The sequence below is a fragment of the Acanthopagrus latus genome, chromosome 22, assembly GCF_904848185.1.
Source record: "Acanthopagrus latus isolate v.2019 chromosome 22, fAcaLat1.1, whole genome shotgun sequence".
In the NCBI taxonomy this organism is placed as follows: domain Eukaryota; kingdom Metazoa; phylum Chordata; class Actinopteri; order Spariformes; family Sparidae; genus Acanthopagrus; species Acanthopagrus latus.
The window spans coordinates 2,088,173-2,106,247 of NC_051060.1; the positions used below are offsets into that span (position 1 = coordinate 2,088,173).

General features: G+C 40.6%; 1 protein-coding gene across 5 annotated transcripts; it reads right to left on the minus strand.

Moving 5' to 3' along the window:
* Positions 1 to 2,575: 2,575 nt before the first annotated feature.
* Positions 2,576 to 16,997, minus strand: gpr63 (G protein-coupled receptor 63). Of its 5 annotated transcripts, none has more exons than XR_005072542.1 (2): positions 16,499 to 16,997; positions 2,576 to 3,531 (listed from the first exon to the last, which is right to left on the minus strand). XR_005072542.1 is itself a non-coding variant. In XM_037086627.1 (2 exons), the coding sequence occupies exons 1-2, from the start codon at positions 16,505 to 16,507 to the stop codon at positions 9,295 to 9,297; spliced, it is 1,209 nt and encodes a 402-aa protein (XP_036942522.1). In that variant the 5' UTR covers positions 16,508 to 16,997; the 3' UTR covers positions 6,312 to 9,294. The 5 variants fall into 5 exon arrangements, 2 of the variants coding, with proteins under 2 accessions (XP_036942522.1, XP_036942521.1); XM_037086627.1 differs by lacking the exon at positions 2,576 to 3,531 and adding an exon at positions 6,312 to 10,494; XM_037086626.1 differs by lacking the exon at positions 2,576 to 3,531 and adding an exon at positions 6,312 to 10,642.
* Positions 16,998 to 18,075: the final 1,078 nt, after the last annotated feature.

An 18,075-nucleotide genomic window follows, 5' to 3' on the forward strand; every position in this document is an offset into this window, starting at 1 on the left:
TTCTGTCCTCATGAGAACATCACTCCATCCACCGTCACCATGCATCCTCCTGAGATATCTGCAAGTTCCCGTTGCTTAGTAATAGTCTTCAGTGCTATGATTAAAGTGAGCTTCAAAGCTCTAGGCATGCTCATTACTCACTGCTGGCTGCATAATGAATCCCAGGGAGGAGGCTGATTAAGAATGCCATCTTTTATAATCGCAAGTCTGGAGTGAATCAAACTCATGTTGTCTCAGTGCTCATTGGAAGGATCTGTAACTGACCAGCTGCAAAGGGTCACAGAGGTCACTGGAGGTCTCTCTGGTCTCATATCTGCTTGAAAAACAACCTGCAGACCTTTTGAGGGCGGGCGGTGTTTTCCACAGCTACGAGCTGCCAGCAACCTCATTTGCTGCGCTTTCATGTCTCAGTCCACACAGATTAACTTCTCTTTGATGTGTCTCTTGGACTGACATTAAAGGTGGGCAGCATTGAAAGGCATTCTGTTTCAAATTAAATATTGACTTACAATCGTTTTCATTACGCAAGCAACAGGAACTGGGCAGGTAGTTGTGCTCCCATAGTTTAAATTTAGCGGTTAAAGGAGCAGTTCACTTCAGTGTAAATTCAGTCCATTCCCTGCCCTCCATGCTGACTGAAAATTGGGTGAAGTGTTAATAGTCATTTGAGAATTCTTATTGCTTGCCTGATTCTTAAATCTGGCTCAACAACTGTCATCAATAGCTTAAGTTTTGTTTAGTGATTCAATTAAGTCTGGGTTCTGTGGCTGGTGGTAATTTTTTTTAACATTTGTAATAACGTGACGGCCATGCAAATTATGTGAATTTCCCAGGAAAAACACAGGCAGATTGAACTTCCAATCTGTCAGCCTATTCTTGAGATCAAATGGCAACTCATCTCATGTATCACATTGCTTACTGGCTACTGAGACAAGTGCTCAAGTCCACTTTTGAACTAGGTACCTGCCAAGTTGGGAAAAAAAATGTTGCACCATGTTGAGTGTGGTGTCAACAGTAGTCATGACCACTGGATAGGTACATTGTGTTGGCATTTGTCATGATTAAGCTGCAAATGCATGGATGTTTTATTCCCACATATGTTGCAGTTATGGACTGTCATAGCTGAATTGAAGTTTTGGTTGAATTGCATTTAATTCATCCCTGGCAGAGAAAGTGTATAATACACTTGCAGCCAACTCAATGCACTCAATGTTCTAAACAGTCCACAAACTAAGAGGCACAATGTTGCTGGAAAAACAAATGTTGCTGAGGTGGAGGCAGAAATCTTACAGGCAGATGATTCATCACAACCTGCTCAAATAAACCATCTGCACTGGTTGATAACAAGAGGGGTAGGTGACTGTTTTATTGTCCATGATTATGGGGAATTCCCCTTTAAATCTTGCTGAATTGATTTTGAAGAACTGGGGACTCATTTATAAAACTGATAATAAATCAATAAAGCTGCATGTTTGGCTTGGTTTGTCAAGCCACTATTTATTCTACTGAAACATGTTGTACAAAGAATATATAGATATAGAATGTTGAACAATCTTCTCAAAGGTTTGATTTTCTCTTTTGGTCCATGGCTATTCCTGACTTAACCCTCATTGGTGCTGGCACTGTACACTGTATCAAAAAGTTGATTTTGTTGTACCACCTTCAGCTTTGAATACAGGACACATTTGCCCTGGCATCATTTTGATGAGTCTATAAAATGTCACAACATTGATTTCCACCCAGCGTTGCATTAATTTTTCACCACGATCTTGTATTTATGATGGGAGAATTGGGCCACTGCATACAGTTTTCTCCAGCACATCCCAAAGATTCTAAATGGGGTTAAGATCTGGACTCAGTGGTGGCAAACCATGTGTGAAAATGATGTCTCATGTTCCTTGAACCATTTTTTCACAATTTGAGCCCAACAAATTGTGGCATTGTCATCCTGGAACATGCACCTGGGAAGAAAACATCCATTGTCCAGAGTCCATTCTGTATGCTCCCTCACAAACGTAAACATTTTTTTTTCCTGATAAGTGGTTTTGTTAACGCTACACAGGTACAAGTCCCAATCCCTTGAGCTCTCTTCCCATTGTGTGCTCTTGCTTTCTATATTGAATATAGATGTGAGTTCTACTGTTTCTTATTTCTTATGATTTGATTTCACCAAACATTCAGGTGATTTTTCCGACCTTGAAGATGAAGGTTTACCACTATCCTTCCATGTTTCAATAATGCTTTGGACAGTTCTTAACCCAGTTTTGATAGTTTCAGCTGCCTCCTTAGATGTTTTCTTTTCTTGTTTCTGGCCAATAAATTGACTCAGAGTAAGTAGCATATTTTCCACAACCACAGGGTATGTTGTTTAACAAATTAGGAGCTTATCACTGCATCATTTAACCAGCTGAAACACACTATTCACTGCAGTTATTATCCAATAAGTAAGGGCTCTTACCTATTTACTTAGGCATTGTATAAGGGGACATCACAAGGCAGGTGTCTTCAGTTAAAGTTGTTCTGAGATTTTCAGATCACAGGTTGCTTAAGCAAGTATTTTATGTCAGTATCTTTAATGAATCAAATTGAATATAAGCACACTGTTGGAAATTATCTTAAAACTAAGTTCAGATATTAGTCTAAGAACATTTTTGAAATGACGCCCAGATGATGAAACCGACTGAGTTCCACAAGCAATATTTGAATTATGTTACTTCAGTTTTATTTCATTTTATTTTGTGTGATCTAACTCAATCTGAACCATTTAAATACAGTGCAGACAGTCTGAGGCTGCTGTAACATATGAGCATTTTCATATAATCAAAAATTAGACAGTACATCTGCTTACTTGCCCAATATACACTAGCCCATTTATTACACGGATCATCTATCACCTATGATATACTACTTAAGCAAACTTAAGGAGGTTTCATTCTGGGGCCAAGTTCTCATCAACTTTTACAGAGGAGCGTTAAAAAGCATACTGACTGGAAACATCACAAACTGGTATGGTTTGTGCACATCCCAGGACAGGACGCTCTGCACCGACTGATTAGAACCGCCAGGAACATCACTGGGACCCATCTCTCCAGCATCAGTGCTATTGTTGAAGTGAGCCATGCACAAAGCCCAAATAATAATAACAACACCTTTCTCCTCTTGTTGCATTTTCTGCAGGAAAAAACAAATTATGCATTCACTCTGATCAAATGCTAACTTGACATCTGTGGTGTAAGGAGAAATCCCAGCTAACGCTTTCTTGACAACAAACAGAGCTGTGAGGCTGCAAACAGACTTGAGGCTGGTTGTCAGGCACGGCAGCTAATACAGCTCCCTGGCACCTCTGTTATCAGCTGCATTGCACAACGCGCAGTCGACTCAACTGTGAAGCATATGACAAGCAGGTCTGGTCAAAGTCAAAGCAGGCTTAGGGGAAAATCATTGTGTGGAGGAGTGATGCATGAATGCACAGAGGGTATATGTTGCCCTCGCAAAAGCACTCAGCAGAGACGATGACAGGAAGTGGAGTCCCTGGGTGGAAAGAGGAGACACAGGTGATGCATTGGGAGTAGGATAATTAACACAGAGCTAGCAGGGAGGCATCACATTAAAACACTGGGCTGCCAAACATGAGGCCTATTTGCTATTATACTGCAAAACTAAATAAATCACACATTTGATTAAAGAATTACACTGCATACAGGAGTACTTGGTAACTTAAACTCATCATACATGTATGTTAAACAGCCTTTTGTCTGCTATACTTACATACAATTGCCTTAAGTTTGAGTTGTAACACAATTCTGAATCATGAACAGGATGAAACGTTTACATGCTTTAGTATTCCAGTTTATAGGAGCATGAGTTTACCCTCATATTTCAGTATCCTGAGAATGAGATCTTCACATTCAGGTAAACATGTTGCCATTTTCCAGTAGCATGGGTGTACAGGTTCTTATAGGACATTCTTTGTCCCGACTTAAGAATTAGCTAAAGAATTCACCCAAACAGCCAACACTTCACTCTTGTAAGCTTTCATAATAAAAACAAAAGGCCTCTTTAATAACATAAACTAGGGGAGTAAAACCATCAGTATATATAATTGCATACATAATATCATATTTTTCTGGAAATGCACCTTTTAACTAATACACAAATAATATAACAAATGATCAAATGAATGATGGCTGAATCCCATTTAGCTGCTTCTTTTCACTTACCCTGCCTTCAGAGTGAATGAAGACTGAGCGAGCAGCAGTATCACACGGAAGCAGTTATTAGAGAAATAAAACATGATGTTCTGATTGTGTCACAGTGCTTACATTGTCCAAAGTCCAATTAGAATAAGATCAGAAAAAAACATTTTTTGTTTGTTTTAAATTAATAAAAGGATAATAATAAATAAATCTTTAAATGCAAAGGCTGAAAATTGTAAACGGTAATGGTAATCATTCTAACAACTGAACATTCTGCCGTTATTTTGCACTAGCATTTCATATCTTGGAATTCACATTGTATTGTACAGTGGTATTCATCCCCCTTGAACTTTTCCACATTTTGTCACGTTTCAACCACAAACGTAAATGTATTTTATGGGGATTTTATGGCATAGACCAACACAAAGTGGTGCATAATTGTGGAGTGGAAGGAAAATGATACATTTTTTCCAAATAAGAAACAGAAAAGTGTGGTGTGAAAGTATTCACCCCCCTTTACTCTGATACCCTTAAATAAAACCCAGTGCAACCAGTTGCACCTTCAGAAGTCACCTAGTTAGTAAATGGAGTCCACCTGTGTGTAATCTGAGCTCAGTGTAAATGCAGCTGTTCTGTGAAGGCCTCAGAGGTTTGTTAGAGAACATTAGTGAACAGCATCATGAAGCCCAAAGAACACACCAGACAGGTCAGGGATAAAGTTGTGGAGAAGTTTAAAGCCTGGTTAGGATATGAAAAAAATATCCCAAACTTTGAACATCTCATGGAGCACTGCATCACCTGAAAACTGAAAGAGTATTGCACCACTGCAAACTTACCAAGACATGGTCTTTCACCTAAACTGACAGGCCGGGCAGGGAGAGCACTGATCAGAGAAGCAGCCAAGAGGCCCATGGTAACTCTGGAGGAGCTGCAGAGATCCACAGCTCAGGTGGGAGAATCTGTCCACAGGACAACTGTTAGTCATGCACTCCACAAATGAGGCCTTGATGGAAGAGTGGCATGAAGAGAGCCATTGTTGAAACAAAGCCATGCAGTTTGTCACACAAACATGTGGAGGAAGGTGCTCTGGTCAGATGAGACCAAAATTGATGTTTTTGGCCTAAATGCAAAACACTATGTGTGGCAGAAAACTAACACTGCACATGACCCTGAACACACCATCTTTTCCCAGCTTTTCTTCAGCAGGGACAGGGAAGCTGGTCTGAGTGGATGGGAAGATGGATGGAGCCGAATACAGGACAATCTTGGAAGAAAACCTGTTAGAGTCTGCGAAAGACTTGAGACTGGAGCAGAGGTTCACCTTCCAGCAGGACAACGAGCCTAAACATACAGCCAGAGCTACAATGGAACGGTTTAGATCAAAGCATATTCATGTTACAATGGCCCAGTCAAAGTCCAGACCTAAATCCACTTGAGAATCTCTGGCAAGACTTGAAAATTGCTGTTCACAGACACTCTCCATCCAATCACACTAAGCTTGAGCTTCAGTCTCTATATGTGCATCGCTGGTAGAGACTTACACTGAAAGACTTGCAGCTGTCATTGCAGCAAAAGGTGGTTCTACAAAGTATTGACTCAGGGGGGTGAAGACTTTTTCATACCACACTTTGTTTTCTATTTGTAAAATAAATTTAAAACCATGTATCATTTACCTTATAGTTCACAATTATGCACCACTTTGTGTTGGTCTATCACATAAAATCCCAATAAAATACATTTACATTTGTGGTTAAAACTTGACAAAAGGTTCAAGGGGAAGAATACTTTTGCAAGCCACTGTATGTAATGTACTTGACTGGCCATGTTTCCCCCCTTAAATAAACATGTACTAGGTTTTGACCAAGTCTTGTTTTTCTGTGTGAACATGGTGTGTGGTGCTACTGTAGATCTTAATTTATTTTAGAATATTGTGACCCTTTTTGTTGCAACCCATGAGCCAGCTTGTAACAATACGGATAGTAAACCACAGGAAAATGTGATCAATGAAACCACTGGATGAGAATTTAAATTCATGTAGCCAGTGGAACAGCAGTTACCCCAGAGGAAACATTAGGATTTGTACACAAACAAAAAAAAAAACTCCATTAAACATAGTTTAACAAGGTAAGAAATGCCTATCTCTTTATTATACTCAACAGTACAATACACTGAAATTGCACATTTTCACCAGATATAGCAGCATTCTGACTGGCAAATAGACTAATCAATAGGCACATCCAAAACATTTAGAAATACACACCTTCAAATGTTGTGGCCAGTTTCTGACCACATTCAAATTCCATTTAAGCTGTTAATTTACATGCCTCATGAAACAAATTCTACGCAGCTAAAACACACTATCCTTTCCCCACGACTTGTGATTCCAGTGGCAAGAAAAGATGTATGGTCAAGTCAAACCCAGCAGCGCCTTCTTAGTACAATATAGAAGGAAAAATTGACCCGTTATATGCTTTCACACAACATGTGCCATTCAGTGCATTCCAAGAGTTATAAAGTGTTTTGATTTTATTTTATATTTTCCTTCAGCCAACTACTTCACTTAAAGGTTTATATTACCCAAAATGACACTGTATCACCTTCAGAGAACTACGGACTGCACTTTTATTCAATGGTTTTACTCTCCGCAGGAAATGTCTCTGCTGCACTGCATTCTGGTATACAGATTAGAGCTAGGTATCAAATTTAAAAACTTGTTCTAAAATCAATGTGTTGAAAGTATTACAAACTGTAAAGTAGGGTTGAGCCAGAGGTTGATGCCAACGTTTATGGCCTTTGGCTGACAGTCAATTGACTACTGAGCCCTGTACCACCACAAAATCGGAATTTATATGGCCCCCCAGCAGAGAGCACAACAAATGAATATGTTACCTCAGAGTTGCTGCAAGGCAGTGGATGTTTGTGACATGTGGGAGAGAAAAAGAAAGTTTGTGGTGGCTCAATGCAGTAAGGTTGCATCTCCATGTCCCATTTATCATTTTCTTATTAAACCTGCAAAGTTAGCAGAACCTAAGACACTTTAGTTACCTTACCACTGTTAGCGTTTCTCAGAATCATGCCTTTGTTATTTGCCTTTTCTTTGCTTGGTTTCCTCAGTATAGCTAGCCAGCTTACTTTGTTTCAAGCTAAGTTACGGACATGAGGTGCAGATACAAAGTCTCTGGCACAGGGATGCATGTTGGACACTTGTCAAGCAGGGATGTGAAAGTTGATCTGAGTGTCTTCACTGTCAAGGGGGAACAGTTTCTTTTCTACTGAGTGAGACAGTTGGAGGTTGCAGTCGAACTGACAGTGGAAAACAGTGTTGTGCAAATGAGCAACTCCATCCATATGGCAGCTCTGAAAAACAAACTATCCCCAATTCATAATCCAGTGCATCGTTTCACTGTGGACATCATCATGTGACAATTCAGTAGACATTGCCCTAGCCCTACTCTTAAGTGTGTGTATGTATGTATGTATACATACATACATGCATACATACATACATACATACACACACTTTTCTCCAAATGTTAATCATGTTTTACTCATGTCTGCTTCCTACATGAGAAAAGGCAAATTCTACATGTGAACTTTTCATAAAGGTGACTTTAACAATAATTCTGCCAACTTCACTGTATTTATGTAAAAATGTTGTATAAGCTGCTTGAGCTTAGACAACATATCCTGTGAACTTTGGTACTGGGGGAAAAAGATTCTGGTACAGGTACCAAGACTCAGGTAATGTATCAGCACTGGTATCAACAATTTTTAAACAAAACTCAGTTCCTCTACTGAAACTGCTGCTAGTGGAGTGTCTTCACTTCTTCTATAAAGGATTATCCCTGGTATGGTTGTTTATATACACAACTAAATCAGAGACGTAGAGATGTACTTGTTGTTTTGTCTGCTATTCTGGCAACTTCTTAATAAACCATGACCTGACTGAAATTATCTTTGCACACTTGTTAAGGGTTTTCACGGCAGAGGGCTTCAGCAAGGAAATGCACAGTTGGCCTGCTCATAACAATGCAGCACCATCAAGCAAAGGACTGGCCAATCAAATATGAAGCACACGCTGGTGGATTATTCTGTAATGAAAAACCACTCAGTTTTACTGTGTACATTGCAATGGTCAACACAGAGGAGAAGATGACTGCTGTTAGAACTTTCAAGAGCAGAGCTGGGCATCAGTTCCCTTAGGTGTTTCTGTAGCACCATCATTTAAATGTGTCAAGCACCAGAAGCTGACCTCAAAGGTCTGGTCAGATCCGTAGTGTTGTTTACTATTTTCATTGATCAAATAGTAGCATCAGTATGGAAGATTACATATTGTGATACAGCATTCTAAACTCAAGGTTACCTTACCAGCCCTTACTGGATCTTTCACTTGTATTCTAAAGCCTGGACAGTAACAGGGGTACCAATCTCACTATATACAACCACTTCTTATATGACGCAAGTTTCATGTATAGCTCACACCTGAGCAAGTTCCATTCTTAAAGAAGACCTAGGCATACTGTCAAAAACCCCAAAAGAAATCTAGCACGTGGACTTTGAATTTAGAGTATTTTATCACTGATATAAAGTATTCGTTTTATATGAAAATATGTTATAAATAATTTTTGATGCATTTTATTTAGGCAAAGTTCTTGAATTCTGGATTGTAAGTTTGGCTTCTTTTTGAAATCAAACAAAGACTTTGTTGAAAATACTACTACTTTTTTGCCATTAAACTTAATTAAACTGAATTAAACTGAACTAGTATCAAAAACTTTCAGACGATACCCAGCTCCATTCCAAAGTTGAAAATCCTGGTAAATGGTTTTATAACCCATGGTATGCAGCCTTAGAATTCATCCATGTTCGACAGAAATTGAACTTTCTGGATTGTATTTCATTTTCTCACTGGTATCTGCAGCAACATACCCCCACAAATGCAGCCTCCAGCCTTTATAATGCAGTGCTGTTTTATTTTCAACATCTGCTAAGAGTAGTATACCACTGAACAGCAAAACAGGCCTGGAACTGCAGGATACATTATATAAAGACGTTTTTCTGGTCAGTGTTGTTAAAGTTTTAGAGGTGGGATATTCCTTTATACCACAGAGCGATGCTCACCGCACACATACACTGCGCTCGGCTGTATGCGCCGCTTGGTGTTGCCTGGCAGCTGAGGAAGAAACTTGAAGTACTTGGGCATCAGATCAAGGCAGGCGTCGCGGAACTTCTTGATCCGCCAGTAGTAAATAAGAGGGTTGAGGGCTGACTTGAGGTAGCACAACCACAGGAACCATGTGCTGATTTGAAAAAAGCTGTCTTTATGATAGAAGCCATCACTGAAGGTGGATATCAAACTATAGGCAGTGAATGGTGCCCAGCACACTGTAAACACAGAGAAGAGGATGAGGATGGTTGTGAAGGCACGGGTCTTGAAGCTCATGTCTATGTTCATTTGGAAGGGCCTCTGCAGACTAAGCAGGCCCAGTTTGCTGGCCTGGCTCAGACAGATGCTGTCTGGGTGGCTGTGGATGCGGATGGCATTGTGACGGATAGTGTTCAGGATCCCCATAAATGTGTAGAGCATGACCATGAAAGGTATGAAGAAGAAGACGAGCATTAGTATCAATACATAGGCATGGTAACCAGGCTTTACGCTGTAGCCAAATACACATTGCGGGGCTCTTGGAGGGATCTGTAGGGGAGGGGAGCCAACAGCTAGGGGGAAAGAGAAAATTAAACTGAGTCCCCATGTGACCACTATGAGCACTTTAGCTCTCTGTGGGCTCAGCTTATCTTGCTTCTGGACAATAATAAGAAAACGATCTATGCTTATTATAAGCAGTATAGCCACACCTTCCATCACAAAGAACCAAAACAGCATGGCTGAAACTCGACAGAAAACATCTCCGAAAATCCACTTGGTGGTCACGACAGTAACCAGAGCGAAGGGCATGTTCAGGATGGCCAGCATCATGTCTGCAAATGCCAGGCTCGCCAAGAGGATGTTGATGGCCGAGCGCATGGCAGATCTCTGGTACACCATCAGGCACACAACTACGTTTCCCAACAGAGCCAAAAGCAGGATGGCGACCATGATGAAGCAGAAGAAGACCTGCAGAGGTAGGCTGATGCCTGGCAAGCTCTCCAATGCCTCCGCCGTTGGTGTGACTGGCTCTGGAGGCACCCGGGAGCCCAGGGAAACGTTCGCCATGGAGATGTCCTCCATCGACTGCCTCTTGGAAAGGTTCAGCAGCACCGTAACGAGGCAGCAGAGACTGGTGTTAATGTCCCCTGCCTTTGAAAGGGGAACAGTAGTTGAGTGAACCATTCTTCCCCAGGGTGAGCAGGCATCGTTGCTGGTAAGCTCACATTTAACAAGGCGCTGTACATTAAGATATTCCCACTTCAATGCAATATAGCTGCGTCTTCATGGCTGCAAGATCCTAAAACGTACATAAAAAAAGTTGTGAGTGCCAAGTAAATCAAAAGAGGCATGTGAAAGAGCATCATAAAACCAGATTAAACAAGCATCATTTCCATCAAATTTCCCCGTGGAGCTGTGGAGTTACTAGACAGTGACAGTGGGTCTGAAACACACCTAGGGATGTGCCTGCATTTCTCCAGTTAATTCACACCTCCATTATCGCTCTCAATGTGACTAATTATTAGTGCCGAAACAAAAAAGTCTTTGGTCAGTCTTTAGATGTTAAAATGGTTTCGAAGCATGTGAACATGCACTACAGACATTTCAAATTCATTAAACATTCAAAATACTTTCTCTCCTTTAGCAGACTCTTATCATAATTTGAGCTGGCAATGTTTTCATCATGTGGGTGTGTTTGTGTCACTGTGATAAAATGTGCTCCTGGAGACAGATTTGCAGGGGGAACTACGAGAGAAGCAGTTCTGAGTATCAAAGGAGGCCATGTTCAAATAAGGTTGTGGTTTAATGACTTCTGAGTTGAAGGGCATGGTGGCTGTTGTAATCCCACTGCAGGGTGGTCTCTAATTACAGATACAAATTAACTGTGGAAGCGGCACTTTACAGTAATTCCTTCTTTGTTTAGCGTTTCCTACAACTCAACTGTTAGCAGAGCTGAGGGAGGCACTTTGACGTGGCAAGAGCAGGAACATCACAGGCTTGACCCGGAAAATCCAACGCAAGTCGTTTATAAGGAAATCCAAAGTACAGCAGCATTTAACAACTTCAACCAATCATCCACAGGCTTTATAGACAGGGAATGTTACAATCTGCTCCCATATGGCAAGAAGTAATAATGTAAACTGATACAAATTTGTATTGAATCTGATTTTCAATCTAGCCGTGATTCCATTGCATGGTATGGCCTGTTTCCTCTTGACTTGACCCCCTTTTGGTACCAGGCACCAGAGACAAGTGATTTTTTTTTTTTGTCAAGTCTCGAGACTAAAGTGCATTTTATCATCTGCTGCATGCCATTCGATCTGGTTATAACGCTGCATAGTTACAGGGTTTCCCTCAGTGTATTATAAGTCTGGAGGTCCACCAGGCTTAAATTTCCCACCGCCAGGCTAGGCATCGTTCATGTATTTATTCTAAATAGGTTTGTATACATCAGTAACAATGCTGAAAGTGAAATGGTGACATCTTATAGTCAACACATGAACACATAGTGGGTCTGAGGTCAGTTGTCTTTTTCATCACTTAACACCCCACAAGCCACGGCAAATGTCACTGCACGCAAACTAGGCTACTTGTGATTGAACATAACAGGGTGTCACAGAGGAAAGGCCAGAAATGTTTTTTTCTTCCAAAGTCTGATGAACAAAGGCAGAGACGTTGAACCTGCTAGTTCACCTGTTGACCAGGAGAGCAGCAGCGCGGCGTTGGCTGAGCCACAGGTCGACGAGGCAGCTAGCATGGATGTAGCATGGATGTTAGCTCGGCGTCGGCTGCAGTGGCAGAGTAGCCTTCCCAGTGCCGCAATGGAAAACAGCGGATTTAATCAAAATTAATTTGTGGACTAGAAATTCAGAAATTTAGCGGTAAGTTATAGTAAGTTTTGTTTTGTTTTGTACTACATGAAAATATTAACACTTTAAGCGTGCTAATTTCTCAGTGGTTTAGTTGTAAAACGCTATTATAGATGTCATCATCTGTGGCCGCACACATCATGCACCAGATGAGTAAGATTACACTTGAACATGTTGACATTTTTACAGTCTAATTCATGTAAGGATTTAACAAACAGGTTTCTTAGTGAGCTTTGGGGTTTTGTTGGTGGACATACTTTGAACTCTGGACAGAGACGGGCCTTCCTCCAGTCTTTGTGCAAAGCTAGGCTAGTCCTAAGGCAGGAACACACCGGCCCAACTGTTGGACTTTTGAAGCATTTGGAAAGACTTGGACGAGGTCGGGAACAAATATGTTTGGTGTGTTCAGCTGCGTTGGAAGCTTTCGGAGCCGCTCGGACGTTGTCTGCTCCGATTCAACATGTGAAGTCTGAGGAGGAGGGCTGTCGACCGTCTGAGCCACTGGATACTCTGACTGGCGGTGTGCTAGCAAATCAGTGTGGTGTGTGGGAGGGTTACTGTGTGCGCATTGGTTTTCTACACACTCCGTTGTGTCATTTCTTGTTTTCATGTTTTGCAGTCCTGGCATGACACTAGCTGTTATTATGTCAGTTCAGGGCGAATTGATCTGTGTTCGTTTGGTAATGCCTCGCTGCATGTTCAGTATGCAGCTGTTTTTGTTTGAAATAGCCAAGTTTTGTTTTGACCGAAAGTAAAGAGAGTTGCATGCATAAACCTCTAGTCCAGCGTCTTTAACACTAGTGCCATCCGCTTATTGCATCTCAAGCAAGCGCAGAACGTACACGCTGCTGTGGAGTAGGCAGCACGTTGAAGCGGTGTGTACAATGCAACTTTTCTGTCTCACGGGTCAGACAAGAGGCAACAGAGAATGGTCGGATAAGGCAGTTGGACGTCTGGGTGGTGTGTGTGACCTTTACCCTGGCAACAGCTCAGTACTTATTACGCAGATCTTTTTATGTCAGCTCAGGAATAAAAGGAATAAGCGTACTTCTCAAAACTCTAAGTTTACAATATAAATGAAAGAATACAACCGTGCCTGCAACTGGAAAACATTTGTCAGAGAGAGAAAGATATAAAAATGTCTTCTGTTTGCCTTATAATGTGATAAGAAATCCTGGTAAAGTGTTTTTCCTAATCACAGCCAGTAACCACCAGCCAGTGTTCAACTGGGGACAAGTCAAATACAGCAATAAAAACCCTTATCACGCATGTAAACACTGGACACTGTTATTTTAGACTGCCTGGTATCCTTTACAATGGCTAAGCAGCAAAGGTCAAATAATAAATGTGCTTTGAAAAGAGTCCATTTGTAAGTACTTAAAATGATTAATTTTCACATAAATGAAGCCATTTCATCATTTTTTGTCGGGTGTGGGTGTAAACATCAAGCAAATATAATTATAGGCAATTATTGTGCAAACCGGTGCATGTAAGCCTTTTATGTGTCCATGTTAAAACACAGGTTGGATGCTGCTTTGATAACTGCATACAGTATGTAACCATTCGACAGATAGTGTTATCACATGTCACTGAGACAGGCAAGCGAGTAAAGGCTGTTGTAAGGAGATAAACAGGCTGGCTGCAGTGAAGCTGGGAAGACTTTGCTTTATTCCTATCATGATGACAAGCGTATTGTCTGCTGCGATTACCCACTGCTTCATCACAATGGAGACCTGCTGAATGAGAGCAAATAAGAAACTGGATTAATCTTGGCCTACTTACGGCTCCATTCACATTACACTCATACACTACATTTTCTAAGGACATGGGCTTCATGGATCACAAAACTGAACCTACTCTGCAGCAGTGCACCTTGACAGGGAAAGTAATGCCACATCTATTTTCCTTCCTTTAGGGGTGGTGTGACCTCAAATGTTAAAATAGCCACTTTAGCCTCCAAATAAATCTGCAGTGAAAACGGATGACCGGGTACTAGTGTTTTAAAAGACGGAATTGTTCAAATACTCTTTGTCACAACACAATTATGCGACAGATAAAATGCAAAGAGCTTCTGAACCAAATGTCATAACCTTGAATCATTAGGAAATATACTTAAGAGACAAAAGGTGTGCTGGAAACCTGCCAAGAACCTCCACAATGATGAGATTTACTAGTTTATGGCAGTAACAACCTGTCAGAGCGTACCTTATTCATTTCAGGTAAACACTTGTGATGTGTCTGAGAGAAACATCTCACATATTAGGTAACGTAAAGAGTTGATGGAGATACAGTAGTTACAGGAGATTCTATAATACAGCATCTGTGGAAATGAATGCATTTGTAAAATGTAACACATGGAAGGTGGGGAACTAGATTAGGTTAAGTCTGAAACTGAACAACCTTGTGAACCTAAAAATGTCTCTTTGTGTTTAAAGTTTGGAGTACTGTTCAAAATGTTTTTAAAAAACACCTTCTAATAGTGAAATTCACAGTTTACAATAGCAACATGAGGTGGGTTGTTTATCCATTCAGAGATGTCCCTGTTACCTTATCAGTACACTAGCTTATTATTGTTTGCTAATGCAAAATGAACAAATCTCAAAGCTGCGCTGAGCAAATAATGCTAACTCTGGTGAGTCTTTGAAAAGGGATTTTTTTTTTTTTATTTGGCCCTCCAAGATAAATTTCTACATTTTAGATATGCATGTGTATTCTAAACCTCACCAATTGCTAATTTTTCACTGGATTGGATTGAACTTAGTCCTGAAGATCCAAGAGACCCTGAGGAAACTTGACAACGTGTATAAATTACAATGGTTCTTGCTGAATGGTTACAGTTATCAAATTTATAACAGGAAGTCTTTTTTTTCCTCTTTTAACCAAAATGAATATATATATATATATATATATATATATATATATATATATATATATATATATATATATATATATATATATATATATATATATATATATATATATACAGCCAATGGAGATTTTGTTAATGTCAGAAATTAGCTCAGAGAGCTTGAAATTGTGAAATAATCTGTGTACACACTCCCATCTCCCGATTGGTCAGCTCAAACATGTCTGAGTCAGCACCATCCACCCTGACTCTGGTCAGCTCTGTCATATTTCCATCAGTCACAGAATGAAAGGTGGGACTACCGATAAGGCATTTCAGGCACAGTGTTTTTGTGGGTTAGAGGAGCTCCTGTTTTTAGCCTAATCAACATTCAAGACCTTTAAAATGCACAAAAACTATATAGCACACTGAAGGAAAGAAAGAAAAAGAAATAATAACAATAATAGATCTCCTTTTTAAAAAGGGGTAATATCAAGTCTGACCATATTGACAACTGCAGTTATGTGAAAGGAGAGTTAGTCAGTGTTAATGCATTGTTAGTTAGTCAGTATGTGTCTGTTGCATTCACTACCCGACATATTACAAATAATGATGTTCTGCATTTCCCAGCTGAGAAAAAGTGACGCTCTGGGATGAAGGACAGATGGGCCGCCACCCCAAACATCAGTTTTTGACAAGCTGGGAATGAGGTAAAAATCAGCTTTTCTTACAAATAACACCTTTATGCACTATGTGAATTTTTAGATCCATAAAGTTGTTTTCATTAACTGACCCATGAATTGTGGGCCTGCTTCAAGTACTTGAAATCCTGTTTTTGAAATTGCAAATTACCTTTTGGAAATTTCAAAGAATCCAAACCACACAGGCCAAGAATTTGCTCTTTCACATGAGAACATTTCAGTGCTATGGATTCTGTGGCAATTCAATCTCAGCATTTAGCATTCAGAGATTTAATTAGATTTCCAGTTGCACATCAGAGCTCCTCAACAAGAGATGGACCCATCTGTGAGATGAGCTTTGGGGTGTCCTGAAAATTGACCCACATGCAAATAAAATCAATGGCTAATAGAATTACACCTCATTCATGCTTTCACTTCATCACCCTCAAATAAGGGCAATTCAGGCCAATCTCAGCAGATCACTGGCTGTCATTTGGTATGAATGTGAACTAGATTATTCTGAAACAATTGCCCTGATTATACATCCAGGACTGCAGCGCTAATATGTCACCAAAATGGTTGAGACGACAAACACAATGATTCATGGAGAGTCCATGGAGAGTTGCATCTCTGTAGACGACGAGAGCAGTGGGTGTTTGTAGGAGAGAGCCTACGTTTACACCTTCGTTTCGGAATTTGGCCAACATTTGTGGAAAACAATATATGAACTGCCGCGTTCAGACGGTTTAGATTGATATTACCTGCTTCATTCTCCCATGTTGGAGCTCAGGGGCGGCTGAACTGCTGAGGCTCAGTCCTCCAAATGGTGCATCTCGCCGCCCAGAACGCTCTCTCGTCCTCGGTGTGGTCGGAACAGTTCTTCCACCAAACAAGTCGGCCAGTGATGCTTTTTCAGAAAGCTTTCCAGGCCCTGTACACGGTTATTTTATTCAACAGTGCGACATCCGGTGATGCCAGTACCCACACAACTGGACCCGTGGGTGAAGTAAAATCCGCATTTTGTACGTCTCGTTGTGTTCCCAGAGGAGCCGAGCGAGGCCGGGCAGCGAGCGGCTCGTGTGAGCGCGAGGCTTGTCTTCATCCCCGTCCTTCACACAGATGTGAGCTGTGAGCGGCCCGTCATCCAGCACCCTGTCTACCTACACACGGACTGTATGTATGTGGCCCAAATTAACACTGCACTATTACAAACTACACTCAGTGTGGGCTGGCTGCCGCAAGGCACCGATACTGAACAAATACCACTTCCTATCCTGCCTTTCAAAATAAAATATATTGAGCGGGCGGAAGAAGAAGTGCATTTATGTGTGAAATTTCTCTTTCAAAAAACGTTCTACACTACGTTAAGCTAAATGGATATTTAAAAAAACATAAGGGTGAAACAGGGCCATAGCTACTGAGGCAGGGGCCGTAATGCTGCGCAAAAAGCTCTACTTGGCGGTGAAAGGAGCAAGATGCTACTTTTGACTGTTAATCGTGTAAGTTAAGACGATTGAATACTGCAGAATTCATGTGTCAGATAGGGCTAAGTAATGAAAACATATTTCATTTTAACATTTTTTTTCATTAATATTACTTTAGATATCTGAACCTCCCTCTATAAAATGGCTGTCTTAATTTGAAGGCAAAGCAGCACAGCTTCAGACAGCATGCGTGCTCTCTGAAGTTACCTTGACGCAGCTTTGTCCTCAGTGATAACTGACACCTACAGAAGCCAGTTGTATGAGAAAAAGTGGAGTTTTCGTTTGGTACGCCCCATTTTCACCACCGTCCAGTAGAAACGACAACGCTAGGTAAATGGGCGTGGTTTAACTGGAGGAAGTGCTGCTTATGGGCACGTGTGGACGTGTGGGGAAATGATTATTATTATGATGATGTTAATGCAGAAGTTATCACAACATTAATTACTGTGTGTACTGCTTTGGCTACAGAAATGAACGAAAATTGAATCAATCAAATTTCAAGACAATGTTGATGTTGACTGGTTACAATACTGAAATACTTTGATGCGGGACTCCTGGTTGACTCAAGAAAATTACCTAAGCAAAGTACTTTAAATTAAGGAACGTTACGCCCAAAATAACAAAAGTATTTCATTTGTGTGCATATGTTCCTTGAAGATCATAATTATCACCCACAAGTATATCTTCATGTTTAATTCAAGTTTTCTTCAAGCTCCAGCTATTCCAGCTTTTTGAAAGCACATGAATAAATACATGAAATCCAGACAGAGCTCCACTCATACAGGCTACTTCAGAGACTACAAAATGTACAAATGTAATGCTACAAAAAGAAAATTATATTTAGCTTTTAAGAA

What these genes read in the sequence shown, in the direction of transcription:
- gpr63 (XM_037086626.1), bottom strand. Translation starts at nt 10,527, where the DNA reads ATGGTTCACTCAACTACTGTTCCCCTTTCAAAGGCAGGGGACATTAAC.